Source organism: Taudactylus pleione, unplaced genomic scaffold (genome assembly GCF_031769625.1).
Source record: "Taudactylus pleione unplaced genomic scaffold, aTauple2 ptg000405l, whole genome shotgun sequence".
Taxonomy (NCBI): Eukaryota; Metazoa; Chordata; class Amphibia; order Anura; family Myobatrachidae; genus Taudactylus; species Taudactylus pleione.
In genome coordinates, this window is record NW_028284807.1 from 673,361 (window position 1) to 693,247 (window position 19,887).

Consider the following 19,887-nt stretch of genomic DNA (forward strand, 5'->3'; position numbering starts at 1 on the left):
AGTGCCCCCCTCCATATAGTCACCAAATGCAGTGTCCACCTTCAGATACTCACCAAATACAGTGCCCACCTCCAGACACTAACCAGATGGCATTAGATGAGTTGGCTAAATGGTTGGGCTGGTATCCTTTGTGGGAAGATTTTCAATTTTTGCTGGACAGTTTTAGTTTAGGTTTCCGGTTGCCCATAGCTTGCGCTTTGCATGTAGTTTCCTCCTGGAATTTACATTCGGCCAGAGAGCTTCCCCATGTGGTGCGACAGAAAGTGTTTAATGACGTGGCTTTGGGCCGTATGTTTGGGTCTTTTCCCGCCCCACCTCTTTGCCGGACCTATGAATTTCTCCTCTCTGTGTCATGCACAAAAAGGTCCAGGGTAAATACAGTTTGATCCAGCATTTGTCATACCCTCATGAGGGCTCTGTGAATGATGCAATCCCTCACTCGCTTTGCCAGGTTCAGTACCAGTTGTTTGATGAGGCGCTCATGCTGATAAGGGGTTTTGGTCCTGGGGCTTTGATGGTGAAATTGGATGTGGAATCCCTACATTTTTGGGGTTTTAAGTTAGATGGCCAATTTTTGTTGACAGGTGCCTCCCCATGGGTTGCGCTATCTCGTGTGCATATTTTGAAAACTTTAGCACTTTCTTGCATTGGTGTATCCAGGCTGGTAGGGGCCATGCGGGCATTGCACATTATTTGGATGACTTTTTGTTCATCGGCCCATTGGATAGCGCAGTTTGTGGCGAGGTTTTATTTTCTGCGCAAACCCTTTTCCGGGTGCTAAGCGTGCCGTTCGCCTCGGACATGATGGAATGCCCGACTTCTTTCTGTCTTACATTGGTATCAAAGTGGACACAACTGCTGGGTGCTGCCGGTTGTGGGCTGATAAGGTGCAGTGATTGCTAGGTCAATTTCAGTGTTGCTTGGATTCACGGTAGGTTAAATTGCACAAGGTGCAGCCGGTCCTTGGTTCATTTAATTTTGCATGCCAGATTATTCCAATGGGGCGGGTTTTTTGCCGCAAGCTGGAGTATGCCATTGCAGGGGTCTCCTACCCGCATTTCAGTGTCCGCCTTTCCAGGGAAACTCTAGATAACCTCCAGGTGCGGGCTTCGTTTTTGGTGGGTTTCAATTTGGAATTGATTTGGCCCTTGCAGCCGGTTGACAATGCTGAATTGCAGTTGTTCACCGATGCTGCAGGTTCAACTGGCTTCTGAGCATTTTTTCAGGGGGACTGCGTCTGTTAAGATTTTTAGTTTTGAAATGTTTGCAGGCTAATATTGTCTTCAGGGTACAATGGGGCCTGGGCATTGAGAACGGGATAGCGGATACCATATCCAGTTTTCAATTTGATAGGTTTCTGATGTTGGCACCTGAGGCTTATCCAATTGGGATAACTTGTCTGTCTTCTGTCTGGCAGATTGTCGACCCAAACTAATTGGTCTGGCCCGTAGGTCCCTGGCTCCGTCAACTTTGTGGGTTCATGAGGCAGCATGACTGGGAGACTTATCAGGTGAGGTATCCTTCTGTGGGTAAGCCTTTGGGTCAGCACTTGGTTGAGTTTAAGTGGGGTCATTATCAGAGGGGCCGATCCAAGGTGGCCATGGCTTCAGCTCTTGCGGGAATTGCTTTTTTCTCTCGCCTTCATGGTGGTCACGACATCACAAAGTGGTTTAGTGCTGTCTCTAAGCCTCCCCTTAAGTGTTGGGCTAAGTTTCACCGCCCAGTTCATGTGGCACTGCTGCAGCATATGGTAGGGGTGGTGTCATTGATTGCTTCTTTTTAATTTGAATCTGTTTTGTTACAATTAGTGTGTGTGCTGGCTTTCTTTGGTGCATTTTGGATTAGCGAGCTTGTGGCATCTAGTAGGAGTTCTGCTGACTTTGGTCTTTTACTTAAGCTTGTGGTACTTCAGGCTGGGGCTGTCCTGTGCAATATCCCCCTTTCTAAAACTGATCAGTTATGGCGCGGACGTTGGGTTACCATCAAGCCTCATCCTAATACTGAGATTTGCCCTTTGCGCTTGGCTGGTTTATATGTGGGTCTGCACCCGTCAGCCGGCACACAAGGGTTATTGCATGCGGACTCCTCACCCTTGACTAACTTCCAGTTTGCTGCTGTGTTTAAGCGCTGTTTGGGTCAGTTGGGTTTGGTTGTTGCACAATATGGTACTCGCGCTACTTGCGCAGTGTCCAGCGGGTTGCCTCCATCTGCCATTCAAGCTATTGGTAGATGGAAGTCGTCCGCCTTTAAGTCATATGTTAGATGTGATTAGCTTTAACTTGTGTTTTTCCTACCTAGAAACGTTGTTTACCCACCAGTTATTGAATGGCTAGCATTCAAAAATTGAGTATGTTAAGGGATTTTTGAATTTTTCCTCCAAAAGGGCCTCATTTAATTTGGCTTATTATTCACAGCTCACCGGAGGTTTTTTAGAATTTCTCCTTCGCTTGGGTATTGCTACTAACATTGTCCTTCTTGGTTACCACTCTATCCTTTTTCTTATATAGGTTCTGATTACTGTAATGTTTTAGTACTGTTTGTTCTTTTACAGCTTAGTCCGTGTCTTCTGAGCAAGTGAGGCTTGTGTGCCATTCATTTATTTATTGGGCTTAGAAGCATGGGATGGCAAGGAGGGCATCCATGTTAGGTGGTCGTCAGGTTCCGTGGTTTGGGGTCCGATGTATGCATTGGTCAGCTCTTTTGAATCTTCTGTTTTATAATGAGAAGTGCTGTGGGTGCCTGTCATGGTTGGTGATTCACCTTGGAGGCAATGATATTGGACAGTCAAAGGGTATTGATCTGATCTTGCGGAAATCGTCCCTCGCCATGTATGAACGGTTTCTAGAGATCTTGTGGCCATGGATACGGCTCGCCGGAAGATTAATAGGGCGGTTTCTCACTTTGTCTCCAGGTCTGGTAGTTTGGTGGTGCAGCACCCACGTTTGAGGCTGGTACAGGCTCAAGTTTTTCACTCTGATTGGGTACATTTGTCAGAGTTAGGTTAGGTGTGTTTTTGGGTGCTGTTTTTTCATTTTGGATGTGGGTTCGTGTTTTGGTTTGGGTGGCAGGCTGCGGTTCTTTAAACCTGGCGTTGGCGAGAAGGTGCTACAAACCAGTGGCCACGTAAGGTGTAAGAAAATGTTGTGGAGCACATTTCCTTTGAAGGGTCATAGTATGGCCTACCTCTGCGGGAGGACTTTGGGCGTCCATCTCTGTGGACACGCTCATATTATGCAGTATTATAGGGGGTTGTGAGTCTTCACAGCTCAGCTTACAATGACCACAGGGGGGCGTATCAGTCGTATTTCTTAATATTGGTTAAGTAACTCTCAGCTTACAATGACCACCCGGGGGGGTTGCATTTCAGTCGCTCCATAATATTGGTTAAGTAACATATGGCTGGAGCTGAGTGTTTGTAGCATCCTTCTTTGCCTCCCAAAAGTAAATTAAAAGCTCAGGGTCATACCTTCAATAAAAGAAAGTTATGACCATTTATCCAAAGCAGTCTGTGGACATGATTCAGGGCCTGATTCAGAGCCGCTCGTAAGCGGCCGCTCGTTCATCAGAAAAATGGGGTGGCTATTCAAATGAACCATAAAAATATAAATATATATGGATCTGCGCTCCACAGTAGGCAGCTACTGATGGCAAAAGGTAATCCCTAATATTACCCCAAAAGAGATATATAAAACACAATGTAGTCACCAGAGCGCACAAAAAACAAGGACATAGAGTTAGAATAGTAAATGCTGCCACTATATACTCATATACAATGTGACAAAAACTTCAACAAAAAGTGTGTAATAAGAGTCTCTGTGGACTATCTCCGTAGTCACAATAGGAGGGTTGCTTCGTTGTGTTCAGAAAACTTTTTTCATGAAGGTCTCCTTAATCCAATGTCACTCACGTGCACATAAAAGAAAGGAAAAAGAAAGGGACCTTCCTGGTGTATTACCATTTATTAACGTAAAACATATAAATGCAAGACATATAAAATCCACCGTATTTTGATAAAAATCAAGGCGTACCGGAAAGTGGGGGTGTAGACAAAGTACACCAAAAGCGCTATAGGGGTCCTTCCTGAGAAACAGGAACAGAGAGTCCCAAAACGATCTGCAGTGTCTTTGAAAAGAGCTTCACTTCCTGGATCAAACCTTGAACTGGAACACCAACGCGTTTCAACTGTAATTTCAGTCTTTTTCAAGGTGTAAAGAATGGTGGAGTGAAGTCCATATATATACCCTCCCTAGAGATCTCATTGGTTGATTCAACATTAATCAAAATGTACACAAATAATATTGGAAAATGGTAAAATCCACATACAATACATAAAAGACCTTATAAATATGTGCATAGAGAACAATAAACATAATTAAAACTTAGAGGCAATGTATAACGCTAAAATGGAACGCGGAAGTGGCTAGCTTCCGGTAAGTGATGACACGCACGCGTCACTTCCTGTCCATGTGAGGCGGGTGTGTAGTGAACCTTATTTCATCCGGTCTGGAGTGACACGCAAACGTCACTTCCGGTATCGTAAAAGGTAAATGCGCATCACAATAAAGGACTTGATTCCCGCTACTACCCCCAATAAAAGGTTCAATACTAGTAGCATATAAGTGTTATCAGGGGTGTGTGCACAAAAAGAAAAGCCATTTGTGAATAGCTAAAAGCTTCGTGTGAAAAGAGGCCCTTTCCGCCATCTTGGATCAGGGAAAATAAATACAAAATTTTTTTTTTTTTTTAGAATATAAAATCCTAAGAAATTAAAACTAGTAAATTAAAAAGGATAATGGCAATAAAAATACATTTGTCATAAAAACCATTTTAGCTCAAAGTCTGTGTTAAGACCATTGGGTTTGAGAGTATTAAAATCAAATATATATTTCATTTCTACCTGAGCCAAACGTGCTTCCTGATCTTTCTTTCTCCAATGGTTACACACCTGCCTAATTCCAATCATTTGTTTAATATTTCCAATTGAGTTGTTATGCATTTCTTTAAAATGAGCAGATAAAGAGTGGTTTTCAAAGCCCTTTTTGATATTTCTGAGGTGTTCTGACCATCTGTCTTTTAGGCAGCGGCTTGTCCGTCCAATATACCACAAACTACATGTACACTCTATTAAATAGATACAATTTTTTGTAGTACAAGTTATAAAATCTGGTATAGGGTGGGATTCCCCAGTTTTAGAATAAAAATTTTCAATTTTTGTAGTTTGTTTAGTAAAAGATCTACATACTAGGCATGTTCCACAGCGATGGAACCCTTTGGTTTTCACCCTTCCTGTTCTTTTAGGTGGGATGGCACTTTTAACAATTTTGTTCTTAATGTTAGGTGCCTTCCTATAAACAAACTTGGGTTTAGGAGGAATTACTGATTTTAAAACAGGATCCCGAGTGAGTAAGTTCCAATGTCTCCGAATTATTTTTTCAAATTCTTTGTGTTGGACATTAAAAGAAGTAATAAAGGGTAACTTAAAGGAATCTGAAGTATTCTCTTGAGAACCCATCGGTTTTAGTAGTGTTTCCCTGTCTACATTGATCATATTTTCTATATGTTCATCCATTTCTTTATCAGTATATCCTTTAGCGATGAATCTATTTTTATATGTATCGATTTGATCTTGGAAAACTTTCACATCCGTACAATTTCTTCTTATCCTTCTGACCTGACCTTTCGGGATATTTCTAAGCCAATTCATGTGGTGATTACTTTTACAATCTATATAGGCGTTGCAATCCGTAGCTTTAGAATAGTTACGGGTTTTGAGAATATTATTCTCCACATAAAAAGTAAGATCCAGAAAGTTTACTTCCACCTTACTAGAATTATAAATTAATTCAATATTAAAGGTGTTTGGTTCCAAGGTTTTTTTAAAGGATTCTAATGTAATTTCATCTCCCTTCCATATGAACCAAATGTCGTCTATATATCTATACCAATAGACTATATTCTCCAAAAAAGGATTATTATTCCAGATAAACATTGTTTCCCAGAACCCCATGAAAAGGTTGGCATACGAGGGCGCAAACCGAGTGCCCATGGCAGTTCCTCTCGTTTGCATGTAATAATTTCCTAAATAACAGAAAAAATTATTCTTCAAAATGAATTCAATGCCCTCCTCAAGAAAACTTATTTTTTCTGTTGCTAACTCTCCCCTTTTCAAAAAATAATCGACAGCCTCTAGGCCCTTATTATGGTCAATGATAGTGTAGAGACTTTTGACGTCGGCAGTCACTAACAGAAAATCTTCATCCCATATGATGTCTTTGGTCTTATTTAGTATGTCAGAAGTATCTTTAATATAAGACCTAAGTTTAAGTACTTCCGGTTGTAGGTGGTGATCAACAAAGTGAGATAGATTAGCCGTTATCGAGTTCATCCCTGCTACAATTGGACGTCCTGGTGGATTACAAAGATCCTTATGTATTTTCAGGAGAATGTAGAATACTGGAATAGTAGGTGGTGAGATGACCATATATTGCATTTCATGGTCTGTGATAGTACCTGAATCCTTATACCTTGCTAGTAGATTTAATAAGAGTTTCTCAATTCTATCACTAGGATTGTTTTTAAGTAGCTTGTAAGTGTCTGTGTCATTCAGCTGTCTCATCACCTCTGTATTGTAATTACTGGTGTCCATAATCACTATACTCCCACCTTTGTCAGCTGGCTTTATGACAATCTCTTGGTTATTTCCTAGATCTTTGAGGGCCTTTCTTTCCTTATATGTAAGATTGTCCGTTTCATAAGGCTTCTTTTTAATTTTTATACCCTCTAAATCCATACTGACTGCCCTCGTAAAGCTGTCAACAAAACACCCACGGTTAAAGGTGGGATTAAAAGTGGATCTAGGTTTGAATAACTCTCTTTCACTCTTCCCTTCGGTATTCGTACTGAGGAAGTATTTTTTAATGGACAATTTTCTGACAAATTTTTGTAGGTCAAGATAGGTACCAAATTTATCAAGTTGATTATTTGGGGCAAATTTTAACCCCTTTGCCAATACAGAATTTTCTTCCTTAGTAAGTATATGAGTACTTAAATTGAAAACTTTCATACATGTTTCTTCCTCTATAGGATCCTGATTAGTGACCGGAAGACATTTCTTCTCTTTTTTCTTGCCCCCCCTGCAACCCCGTGAAGATTTAGTTTTGTGTTTTCTGGGTTTTCTTATTAATTCCAATTCCTTCTCCTTCTGTTCCTGTCTAAAAAATCACGTTTGTTCATATGTTGAAATCTATTGTAGGTGGGTAGGGGACTTCTTGATCTTCTTCCATCATTTATATGCCACTCGTCTTTGATATATAAGGAATCCCTAGAAGTACTTCTTGGACGACGTCTATAAGAGTTCTGAAACCTAGGAAGACGTTTTTCATATCTATTATTTTTCTTTTGTCCTTGATAATGTGTCCTGGAACTGGACGGATATTCCCATTCGTCCTTTCTGAAACTGACTCTTCTTGGTTTAATGTTCTCTCTACGGTCTCTCCTCTGATACCTTTCTTCTCATTGTACCTCCTCAGAGAAGCTTTCTTCTAGGTCATCTATGTCGCAAGTACAATCCTCATCATATGAATTAGACTGTCCCTTTTTACTGGGAGTATCTAACTTGCTTTCTTCATTCTGACGAGAGTGGTCAGTTCTAGTGTGGATCTTTGTATTCATATTTAACTCTTTAAGATCTCTCTTAAATTTTCTCTGTTTACGGAGAATAATTTCTTTTTCTTTCCTTACAATTCTACTTTCCATTTCTCTTTCTCTATGAATATAATCTTCTGATTCCCTATATGGTGTAAGTACTGTGGTTAGGTGATTGATTTTTTCTTCCAAAGTTGATAAATCCTTTTTTCTTTGTTGTATAATTAATTGCATTAATGAAACTGAACAATCTTCTAATATTTTATTCCATCTTTCATAAAATTCATTATCCATATTCCTAGAGGTAGATTTTTTCTGTATCGTTAAACCCCTAGGTATAATCTGATGGGAAATGTAGTTTTCAAGTGTAACTACCTCCCACCAGGTTTTACTCTCTTGAATTAAAATGTTCTCTAAATTGCACATATTAAGGTCTAAATCCTCTTCTGTAGTATCCAAATGGTCATCTATAAAATCATTGGTCTTAAAAATAGTATTAATTAGTAGCTTTCGCTGATCCCTATATCCTAGCATGATGCAGCGGACCCGTATGTAGGGAAAACAAGTATAAACAATAAAAATATATGGATCTGCGCTTCACAGTAGGCAGCTACTGATGGCAAAAGGTAATCCCTAATATTACCCCAAAAGAGATATATAAAACACAATGTAGTCACCAGAGCGCACAAAAAACAAGGACATAGAGTTAGAATAGTAAATGCTGCCACTATATACTCATATACAATGTGACAAAAACTTCAACAAAAAGTGTGTAATAAGAGTCTCTGTGGACTATCTCCGTAGTCACAATAGGAGGGTTGCTTCGTTGTGTTCAGAAAACTTTTTTCATGAAGGTCTCCTTAATCCAATGTCACTCACGTGCACATAAAAGAAAGGAAAAAGAAAGGGACCTTCCTGGTGTATTACCATTTATTAACGTAAAACATATAAATGCAAGACATATAAAATCCACCGTATTTTGATAAAAATCAAGGCGTACCGGAAAGTGGGGGTGTAGACAAAGTACACCAAAAGCGCTATAGGGGTCCTTCCTGAGAAACAGGAACAGAGAGTCCCAAAACGATCTGCAGTGTCTTTGAAAAGAGCTTCACTTCCTGGATCAAACCTTGAACTGGAACACCAACGCGTTTCAACTGTAATTTCAGTCTTTTTCAAGGTGTAAAGAATGGTGGAGTGAAGTCCATATATATACCCTCCCTAGAGATCTCATTGGTTGATTCAACATTAATCAAAATGTACACAAATAATATTGGAAAATGGTAAAATCCACATACAATACATAAAAGACCTTATAAATATGTGCATAGAGAACAATAAACATAATTAAAACTTAGAGGCAATGTATAATGCTAAAACGGAACGCGGAAGTGGCTAGCTTCCGGTAAGTGATGACACGCACGCGTCACTTCCTGTCCATGTGAGGCGGGTGTGTAGTGAACCTTATTTCATCCAGTCTGGAGTGACACGCAAACGTCACTTCCGGTATCGTAAAAGGTAAATGCGCATCACAATAAAGGACTTGATTCCCGCTACTACCCCCAATAAAAGGTTCAATACTAGTAGCATATAAGTGTTATCAGGGGTGTGTGCACAAAAAGAAAAGCCATTTGTGAATAGCTAAAAGCTTCGTGTGAAAAGAGGCCCTTTCCGCCATCTTGGATCAGGGAAAATAAATACAAAATTTTTTTTTTTTTTTAGAATATAAAATCCTAAAAAATTTAAACTAGTAAATTAAAAAGGATAATGGCAATAAAAATACATTTGTCATAAAAACCATTTTAGCTCAAAGTCTGTGTTAAGACCATTGGGTTTGAGAGTATTAAAATCAAATATATATTTCATTTCTACCTGAGCCAAACGTGCTTCCTGATCTTTCTTTCTCCAATGGTTACACACCTGCCTAATTCCAATCATTTGTTTAATATTTCCAATTGAGTTGTTATGCATTTCTTTAAAATGAGCAGATAAAGAGTGGTTTTCAAAGCCCTTTTTGATATTTCTGAGGTGTTCTGACCATCTGTCTTTTAGGCAGCGGCTTGTCCGTCCAATATACCACAAACTACATGTACACTCTATTAAATAGATACAATTTTTTGTAGTACAAGTTATAAAATCTGGTATAGGGTGGGATTCCCCAGTTTTAGAATAAAAATTTTCAATTTTTGTAGTTTGTTTAGTAAAAGATCTACATACTAGGCATGTTCCACAGCGATGGAACCCTTTGGTTTTCACCCTTCCTGTTCTTTTAGGCGGGATGGCACTTTTAACAATTTTGTTCTTAATGTTAGGTGCCTTCCTATAAACAAACTTGGGTTTAGGAGGAATTACTGATTTTAAAACAGGATCCCGAGTGAGTAAGTTCCAATGTCTCCGAATTATTTTTTCAAATTCTTTGTGTTGGACATTAAAAGAAGTAATAAAGGGTAACTTAAAGGAATCTGAAGTATTCTCTTGAGAACCCATCGGTTTTAGTAGTGTTTCCCTGTCTACATTGATCATATTTTCTATATGTTCATCCATTTCTTTATCAGTATATCCTTTAGCGATGAATCTATTTTTATATGTATCGATTTGATCTTGGAAAACTTTCACATCTGTACAATTTCTTCTTATCCTTCTGACCTGACCTTTCGGGATATTTCTAAGCCAATTCATGTGGTGATTACTTTTACAATCTATATAGGCGTTGCAATCCGTAGCTTTAGAATAGTTACGGGTTTTGAGAATATTATTCTCCACATAAAAAGTAAGATCCAGAAAGTTTACTTCCACCTTACTAGAATTATAAATTAATTCAATATTAAAGGTGTTTGGTTCCAAGGTTTTTTTAAAGGATTCTAATGTAATTTCATCTCCCTTCCATATGAACCAAATGTCGTCTATATATCTATACCAATAGACTATATTCTCCAAAAAAGGATTATTATTCCAGATAAACATTGTTTCCCAGAACCCCATGAAGAGGTTGGCATACGAGGGCGCAAACCGAGTGCCCATGGCCGTTCCTCTCGTTTGCATGTAATAATTTCCTAAATAACAGAAAAAATTATTCTTCAAAATGAATTCAATGCCCTCCTCAAGAAAACTTATTTTTTCTGTTGCTAACTCTCCCCTTTTCAAAAAATAATCGACAGCCTCTAGGCCCTTATTATGGTCAATGATAGTGTAGAGACTTTTGACGTCGGCAGTCACTAACAGAAAATCTTCATCCCATATGATGTCTTTGGTCTTATTTAGTATGTCAGAAGTATCTTTAATATAAGACCTAAGTTTAAGTACTTCCGGTTGTAGGTGGTGATCAACAAAGTGAGATAGATTAGCCATTATCAAGTTCGTCCCTGCTACAATTGGACGTCCTGGTGGATTACAAAGATCCTTATGTATCTTCGGGAGAATGTAGAATACTGGAATAGTAGGTGGTGAGATGACCATATATTGCATTTCATGGTCTGTGATAGTACCTGAATCCTTATACCTTGCTAGTAGATTTAATAAGAGTTTCTCAATTCTATCACTAGGATTGTTTTTAAGTAGCTTGTAAGTGTCTGTGTCATTCAGCTGTCTCATCACCTCTGTATTGTAATTACTGGTGTCCATAATCACTATACTCCCACCTTTGTCAGCTGGCTTTATGACAATCTCTGGGTTATTTCCTAGATCTTTGAGGGCCTTTCTTTCCTTATATGTAAGATTATCCCTTTCATAAGGCTTCTTTTTCATTTTTATACCCTCTAAATCCATACTGACTGCCCTCGTAAAGCTGTCAACAAAACACCCACGGTTAAAGGTGGGATTAAAAGTGGATCTAGGTTTGAATAACTCTCTTTCACTCTTCCCTTCGGTATTCGTACTGAGGAAGTATTTTTTAATGGACAATTTTCTGACAAATTTTTGTAGGTCAAGATAGGTACCAAATTTATCAAGTTGATTATTTGGGGCAAATTTTAACCCCTTTGCCAATACAGAATTTTCTTCCTTAGTAAGTATATGAGTACTTAAATTGAAAACTTTCATACATGTTTCTTCCTCTATAGGATCCTGATTAGTGACCGGAAGACATTTCTTCTCTTTTTTCTTGCCCCCCCTGCAACCCCGTGAAGATTTAGTTTTGTGTTTTCTGGGTTTTCTTATTAATTCCAATTCCTTCTCCTTCTGTTCCTGTCTAAAAAATCACAAATGTGACATTATGACAAATGTATTTTTATTGCCATTATCCTTTTTAATTTACTAGTTTTAATTTTTTAGGATTTTATATTCTAAAAAAAAAATAAAAAAAAAATTTGTATTTATTTTCCCTGATCCAAGATGGCGGAAAGGGCCTCTTTTCACACGAAGCTTTTAGCTATTCACAAATGGCTTTTCTTTTTGTGCACACACCCCTGATAACACTTATATGCTACTAGTATTGAACCTTTTATTGGGGGTAGTAGCGGGAATCAAGTCCTTTATTGTGATGCGCATTTACCTTTTACGATACCGGAAGTGACGTTTGCGTGTCACTCCAGACCAGATGAAATAAGGTTCACTACACACCCGCCTCACATGGACAGGAAGTGACGCGTGCGTGTCATCACTTACCGGAAGCTAGCCACTTCCGCGTTCCGTTTTAGCGTTATACATTGCCTCTAAGTTTTAATTATGTTTATTGTTCTCTATGCACATATTTATAAGGTCTTTTATGTATTGTATGTGGATTTTACCATTTTCCAATATTATTTGTGTACATTTTGATTAATGTTGAATCAACCAATGAGATCTCTAGGGAGGGTATATATATGGACTTCACTCCACCATTCTTTACACCTTGAAAAAGACTGAAATTACAGTTGAAACGCGTTGGTGTTCCAGTTCAAGGTTTGATCCAGGAAGTGAAGCTCTTTTCAAAGACACTGCAGATCGTTTTGGGACTCTCTGTTCCTGTTTCTCAGGAAGGACCCCTATAGCGCTTTTGGTGTACTTTGTCTACACCCCCACTTTCCGGTACGCCTTGATTTTTATCAAAATACGGTGGATTTTATATGTCTTGCATTTATATGTTTTACGTTAATAAATGGTAATACACCAGGAAGGTCCCTTTCTTTTTCCTTTCTTTTATGTGCACGTGAGTGACATGGGATTAAGGAGACCTTCATGAAAAAAGTTTTCTGAACACAACGAAGCAACCCTCCTATTGTGACTACGGAGATAGTCCACAGAGACTCTTATTACACACTTTTTGTTGAAGTTTTTGTCACATTGTATATGAGTATATAGTGGCAGCATTTACTATTCTAACTCTATGTCCTTGTTTTTTGTGCGCTCTGGTGACTACATTGTGTTTTATATTCAAATGAACCATTTGCTCCTTGCGGTCTGTTGCCGCCTCCATGTCTGAATGAGCGAACAAAACATACTCTCGTTTATTTGATAAAAACACCCCCTGGCCGCTCGCATCATACGTCATGTCCGCTATTTATTAGATTAATCGAGTACATCAAACAGTGTATGAACTGCTCGCTATTCTTGTGGTTTGTTTTTGCTACCACAATTTTGCGAGCAGTTCTGGCTATAAAAATAACCCAGTGACGTGGTCAATGACGCTGCTGTATTAATTATGCACACCCATAAAATGACCGCTTTGACCTTTAAGCACGCCTGCGTTCTGATCTCCACTCCCCGTTTTCAAGCACCTTCCCCTGTTACCACCCACATACGCCTCCTCCTGTCACTCAAAATAGCAGGCCTTCGCTATATAGCGAACAAATGATTTTCGGCCGCACTGACTGGTTCACGCATGCGTATTAAAAACCGTACGCATGCGCAGATGTGCAAACATCGCTCGGAACGAGTGTACTGCCGCTTACGAGCGGCTCTGAATGAGGTCCTCAGACCCAGTAACTAGATGCATACGCTCGCACTGAGCGAATGCAAATTTTCCAAATTGACGTCATGGGATGCGATCGCTCGCCAAGGCATAAGCACACCCACTTTGGCTGTGCGAGCGATCGCTCTGTGTATGCAGACACCCATTAGTGTATACAGAGATGCCCACTAGCAACACGTCATCTCCAGGAAGTGTATTAAAACATTGGTACATCGAGCACCATCGGATGTAAATGCAGTGCTTGTGGTTGCCTTACCCTGTGAGCATTTCAGTGTAAAAAAAAGCCAAGTGATGTGTACTATGACGCTGCCTGTTAATTATGCACGCCTCTGAAACGGCGTTGAAACACTCAGGCACGCCTGCGTTTGCATCTCCAACCCCCCGTAATTACAGAACAGCCCCTGTTACCACCCACAAACGGCCTCTCCTGTCACTCATTACACTGGGCTGTCTTTGCAGGGCGAGTGAGCGAGCGGTATGCGATCGCAGTGAGTAGTTCGCGCACGCACTGAGTGAAGTGTGCGCATGCGCGTATGCAGAACATCGGGCCGCTTTCGAGCACACGCATATAGCGAACGAGTCTGAATCAGGCCCTGTGTCCGTGTCTTTATTTTAGTATAAGTTAGTTGTAAGTTGTTATATTATCTTGAATTGCAATAAAGTTATGGACGCCTTATAAAGGTAACACAGGAGATATCACTGATACCTCCTGACCTGCCCAAATACACCAGTATGGGGACTTAATCATTCTTGCCAACTATTAAATCTTCCTCCCCTGGAGAAGCCCATGGAGGTAAAGCAGGTAGGTGGACTTGGGGGAAATGCCGCCCGGATCGCACCATTGCAGGAATTCACCACTATTATGCATAATTAAAATAGGGAGCGGAGCTAAATGATGCGATTCTCATAGAGAATCCCCGCTAATATTCTCCCCATTCTGCCCACTTCCTAGTGAATACGGTAGAAGTGCCTACCCTTCCGGGGGTGCGAAACCCAGGAAGGTAGGCATGTATATATATTGCAACTCCAAATATGTAATATACGTACTCACCTGTGGATGCAATTTAAAATATGTGGGCAGAACAACTCGGTGTCTGAAAATTCGGTTCATGGAGCACCAAAGAAACATAATCAATCATCTTTTATCTCATAGTGTCTCTAGTCATTTCCACAAGACCCATAGAGGAGATCCAAGCTCCCTTAGACTTATTGCCATCGAAAAGATCTCTACCACCTCTAGTGGAGGTGATCATTTAGACATTTATGTAAACAAGAACTATTTTGGATATTTGAGATGGATTCCTTATATCCCAAGGGTCTAAATGAAATGTTAGAACTTAATTCAGTTGCCTGTTAATATTCTGCCATTTCTGTCCAAACATGCCTACCCTAAATATCATGGTCTCATCTAAGTCCTCTATGGTACATACAATACCTACATTTGTATGTATTTTGACTGTTTATAATAGTTTTATTATTTTCTCATATATATTTCTACACTAGATTATGTATACATCACCTACACATATTTTTATATTATTTATATTTATCATATTATATATTTATATATATACAGTCAGGTCCATAAATATTGGGACATTGACAGAATTTTCATATTTTGGCTTCTATTCACCACCACAATGACTTTGAAATGAAACAAACAAGATGTGATTTAACTGCAGACTTTCAGATTTAATTTGAGGGTAATTACATCCAAATCAGGTGAACGGTGTAGGAATTACAACGGTTTCTATATGTGCCTCCCACTTTTTAAGGGGCCAAAAGTAATGGGACAAACTAAACAATCCTAAATCTAACTTTCACTTTTTAATACTTTGTTGCAAATCCTTTGCAGGCAATTACAGCCTGAAGTCTGGAATGCATAGACATCACCAGATGCTGGGTTTCATCCCTGGTACTGCTCTGCCAGGCCTCTACTGCAAATGTCTTCAGTTCCTGCTTGTTCTTGGGGCATTTTCCCTTCAGTTTTGTCTTCATCAAGTGAAATGCATGCTCAATCGGATTCAGGTCAGGGGATTGACTTGGCCATTGCATAACATTCCACTTTTTAGCCTTAAAAAACTCTTTGGTTGCTTTTGCAGTATGCTTTGGGTCATTGTCCATCTGCACTGTGAAGCGCCGTCCAAAGCATTTGACTGAATATGAGCTTATAATATTGCCCGAAACACTTCAGAATTCACATCATCAATAAATACAAGGGAACCAGTTCCATTGGCAGCCATACATGCCCACGCCATGACACTACCACCACCATGCTTCAATGATGAGGTGGTATGTTTTGGATTATGAGCAGTTCCTTTCCTTCTCCATACTCTTCTCTTCCCATCACTCTGGTACAAGTTGATCTTTGTCTCATCTGTCCATAGGATGTTGTTCCAGAACTGTGATGGCTTTTTTAGATGTTGTTTGGCAAACTCTAATCTGGTCTTCCTGTTTTTGTGGCTCACCAATGGTTTGCATCTTGTGGTGAACCCTCTATATTCACTCTTGTGAAGTCTTCTCTTGATTGTTGACTTTGACACATATAGATCTACCTCCTGGAGAGTGTTCTTGATTTGGCCAACTGTTGTGAAGGGGTTTTTCTTTATCAGGGAAATAATTCTTTTGTCATCCACCACAGTTGTTTTCCGAGGTCTTCCAGGTCTTTTGGTGTTGCTGAGCTCTCCGATGCGTTCTTTCTTTTTAAGAATGTTCCAAACAGTTGATTTGGCCACACCTAATGTTTTTGCTATCTCTCTGATGCGTTTGTTTTGATTTTTCAGCCTAATGATGGCTTGCTTCACTGATAGTGACAGCTCTTTGGATCTCATATTGAGAGTTGACAGCTACTGATTCCAAATGCAAATGTCACACCTAGAATCAACTCCAGACCTTTTACCTGCTTAATTGATAATGAAATAACGAGGGAATAGCCCACACCTGTCCATGAAATAGCTTTTGAGTTGATAGTCCCATTACTTTTGGCCCCTTAAAAAGTGGGAGGCACATATTGAAACTGTTGTAATTCCTACACCGTTCACCCGATTTGGATGTAATTACCCTCAAATTAAATCTGAAAGTCTGCAGTTAAAGCACATCTTGTTTGTTCCATTTCAAAACCATTGTGGTGGTGAATAGAGGCCAAAATCTGAAAATTCTGTCAATGTCCCAATATTTATGGACCTGACTGTATATATATATATATATATATATATATATATATATACATATTTTTTTCATTTTTGATTTTATTTTCATTTTTATTTTCATTTTTATTCATTTATTTTTATCTTTATAATTTTTTTATTCAATTATATATATAATTACATTTTTTATTTTTATAGTCCATTTTATGTATCCTTCATACCAAATACTCTATTTGACTTGATATTTTGTATTTACATATGATTATTATTTTTATTATATGCTATCTTTGTAATATATACAGTTCTCTCTGTTAAACAATGGAGTAGTTATTATCAGTATCTATACATTACTCGACCTATATGTTTTTTTATCTCTCTCTCTCCTCTTTCATATTCTCATTTACTTATGTATTATTATAGGACTCTAAAGTTGAAATATTTTGAGTTCTAATTCTGTGTATATGGTTCACATGATTAACATTAATATCATGTGATCGCGATGCTTGCTGTATTCCTACTCTATAACACGTGACACGTTCCGGTGTCACGTGAGCGCAACTGAATGTTGATAGGTATTATCCTTACAACCGTTGGTTCACGTGAAGTAGTTCGACACCACGTGACCATGGTGTATGTTGAATCCTCCATTTTGAAGCACATGATATCCCGCTATCATGTGAACGTGACTGGACCTATTGCCAATGCCAACCATCTCCCTCTCCTCACGTGTTGTTTGTTTACACCACACAGATGTTCGGAGGTCAGGAGAGACAAGTATCAATGCTTGATTCGATCTAGCCATCTGTCTAACTAATTATAAAGGTCCTCAGTTTGGGGTAAGTCTGTCTCCATTATTGTGATATTTTACTATATTATTTATGTGATAATTGTGTTCATTTTGTGATGAGCCTGCTGATTTACAACAGCTGATAATTAGCAGCCATTTTGGATACACCATATAAAAAGGCCATACAACAACCATGTCATTACCTTTGATAAAGCTGTGGCTTTGACACAGCAAAACGCGTCAGTGACTAGTTGTTTTCCATCCACCCACTTATTCAACTTGAGGAGTGCCATTCCATGCTTCACCAGTGTGCCTATTGAGCTGTACCAGTGCACTGTTTCATCTATGCCCAGGGGACCAGATCTGTTGCAGAAGCCTGCCAGCACTGCTAATTGGGACCTTGATTTACATCAGACACCGGACCTGTGTGTCTACCCAGCCATACCTACCTGAATTCACATCTAGTGGACCAGATTTCTTTGCAGAAGCCTGCCAGCACTGCTAATTGGGACCTCGATTTACATCAGACACTGGACCTGTGTGTCTACCCAGCCATACCTACCTACTGCTGAATTCACATCTAGGGGACCAGATTTCTTTGCAGAAGATTCCTCTGAGGAATCACGGATAGGAGAGGAGTCAGTCATGCTTATGAAATTGGATGCAGGACTACTTCCGATCACGAATGAGGATGTTGATGATGATGCAGGTGTTGGAGATTGCAGGCGCTTGGATCCAGATAGAAGGGAGCAGCCAGGTGACACTGGACTGATTGTTGTTCATTTTTTTTGTCCCCAGAGTTTTAGAATTTGAAATATCCTTTCCAATTTGATGAATGCATTGCATGTGACGTAACAGGGAGGAGGTTCCAAGATGGTTAACATCCTTACCTCTACTCACTGTTACTTGGCAATGGTTATAAATTGCTTGGCAAAGGTTGTCCGGATTTGGGTGGAAATAATTCCACACAATGGAAGTGGATTTTTTTCATAGAAACATCCTCGATTTCTATATCAGCATGTTGACTTGTGTTTGTGTTGCTCATCCCCACATTTGCAGAGGGCACACAAATGGTGGAAGGAGGATCCTCTTCAAGTACAGTATTATAAAGTTCAGGCTCACACATGGCAACCACGGACACACTTGGACTCTCCTCGGGGATTTGTGATACTTCAGAGCACACAGTTGGTTCCGGTGTCTTACTCGTCTTAACAATTTACACTATTTCGCTACCTCTCCTACAAGCAGAGGGGCTTAAATCATCACTATAACCACCAGTCAGAAATAATAAAGGCCAAGGCCTTATCCTTTCCTTGCCACTTCGTTTTGTGAATGGCATATTGCCAATTTTTTCTCTGTAAAGCTGACTTAGCTTTAGATTTTTTTTCTTTAAACAGGGTAAAAGTTGTTTTTTTTACCCTGATTTTTTGGCCTGACTTAAGTCCTGGTACATCGGCCTTCATAGATGACGTTGACGGCCTTGCATCGTCATCATGACTGCTGCTGGCAGCTACAAGACTGGTATGTGGATCCTACTCTCCTGTCATGTGACTGTCCTCCATACTCACTGTGGTCTTACAGCAGTGTCACCAAGCAATTATAATGCAGCTAAGTTGCAACTAATGCACACAACCAACCACACACACAAAAAAGCCTCTACCTACAGTCACTCTTATCCTCACCCCCAGCCATCCTTCACCAGCAGTCACCCTTACCCTCACCTTCAGCCATCCTCACCCCCAGCCAGCCTCCACCTGCAGTCACTCTTATCCTCACCCCCAGCCATCCTTCACCAGCAGTCACTCTTATCCTCACCCCCAGCCAGCCTCCATCTGCAGTCACTCTTATCCTCACCCCCAGCCAGCCTCCACCTGCAGTCACTCTTATCCTCACCCCCAGCCAGCCTCCACCTGCAGTCACTCTTATCCTCACCCCCAGCCAGCCTCCACCTGCAGTCACTCTTATCCTCACCCCCAGCCAGCCTCCACCTGCAGTCACTCTTATCCTCACCCCCAGCCAGCCTTCACCTGCAGTCACTCTTATCCTTCCTCCCATACAAAGTTTGGCCCCTGTTAGTGATTTGCCCCATACATACTCCCCATGTTCCAGGTTATTCAACATATCTCACCATAGACTTTGTGGATGTCATCCTGCCTGATAATCACAGACTGCTTGGGAACTTGAGTCCTGGATAACGTGAGTCCTGGATAACGTGAGTCCTGGATAATGTGAGTCCACTGTCTGCATAAAACACAAATGATCATAAAACTCTATGGTACACAGCACTAGCACTAATGTCATACTTGCCTATTTTTGGAAAAGCATGTCAGGGAGACTGTGGAGGCAGCACCTATGCGCGTGGCGGTTAAAGTGGGTGTGTACTGCGACACCTGAGGAGTGTGTCATACATGTGATAGGTTTGTACT

The 19,887-nt window shown here is 40.0% G+C and overlaps 1 protein-coding gene across 2 annotated transcripts in view; it reads right to left on the reverse strand.

Moving 5' to 3' along the window:
• The window catches only part of LOC148506418 (V-set domain containing T-cell activation inhibitor 1-like), a 195,604-nt gene that overhangs the window by 82,265 nt on the left and 93,452 nt on the right, over nt 1-19,887 (reverse strand). For both annotated transcript variants that reach the window (XM_088446793.1, XM_088446792.1), the window contains one exon: nt 19,590-19,702. In XM_088446793.1, the coding sequence (XP_088302919.1) occupies nt 19,590-19,610 (21 nt within the window). In that variant the 5' untranslated portion in view covers nt 19,611-19,702. The remainder of the gene's footprint in view (nt 1-19,589; nt 19,703-19,887) is intronic.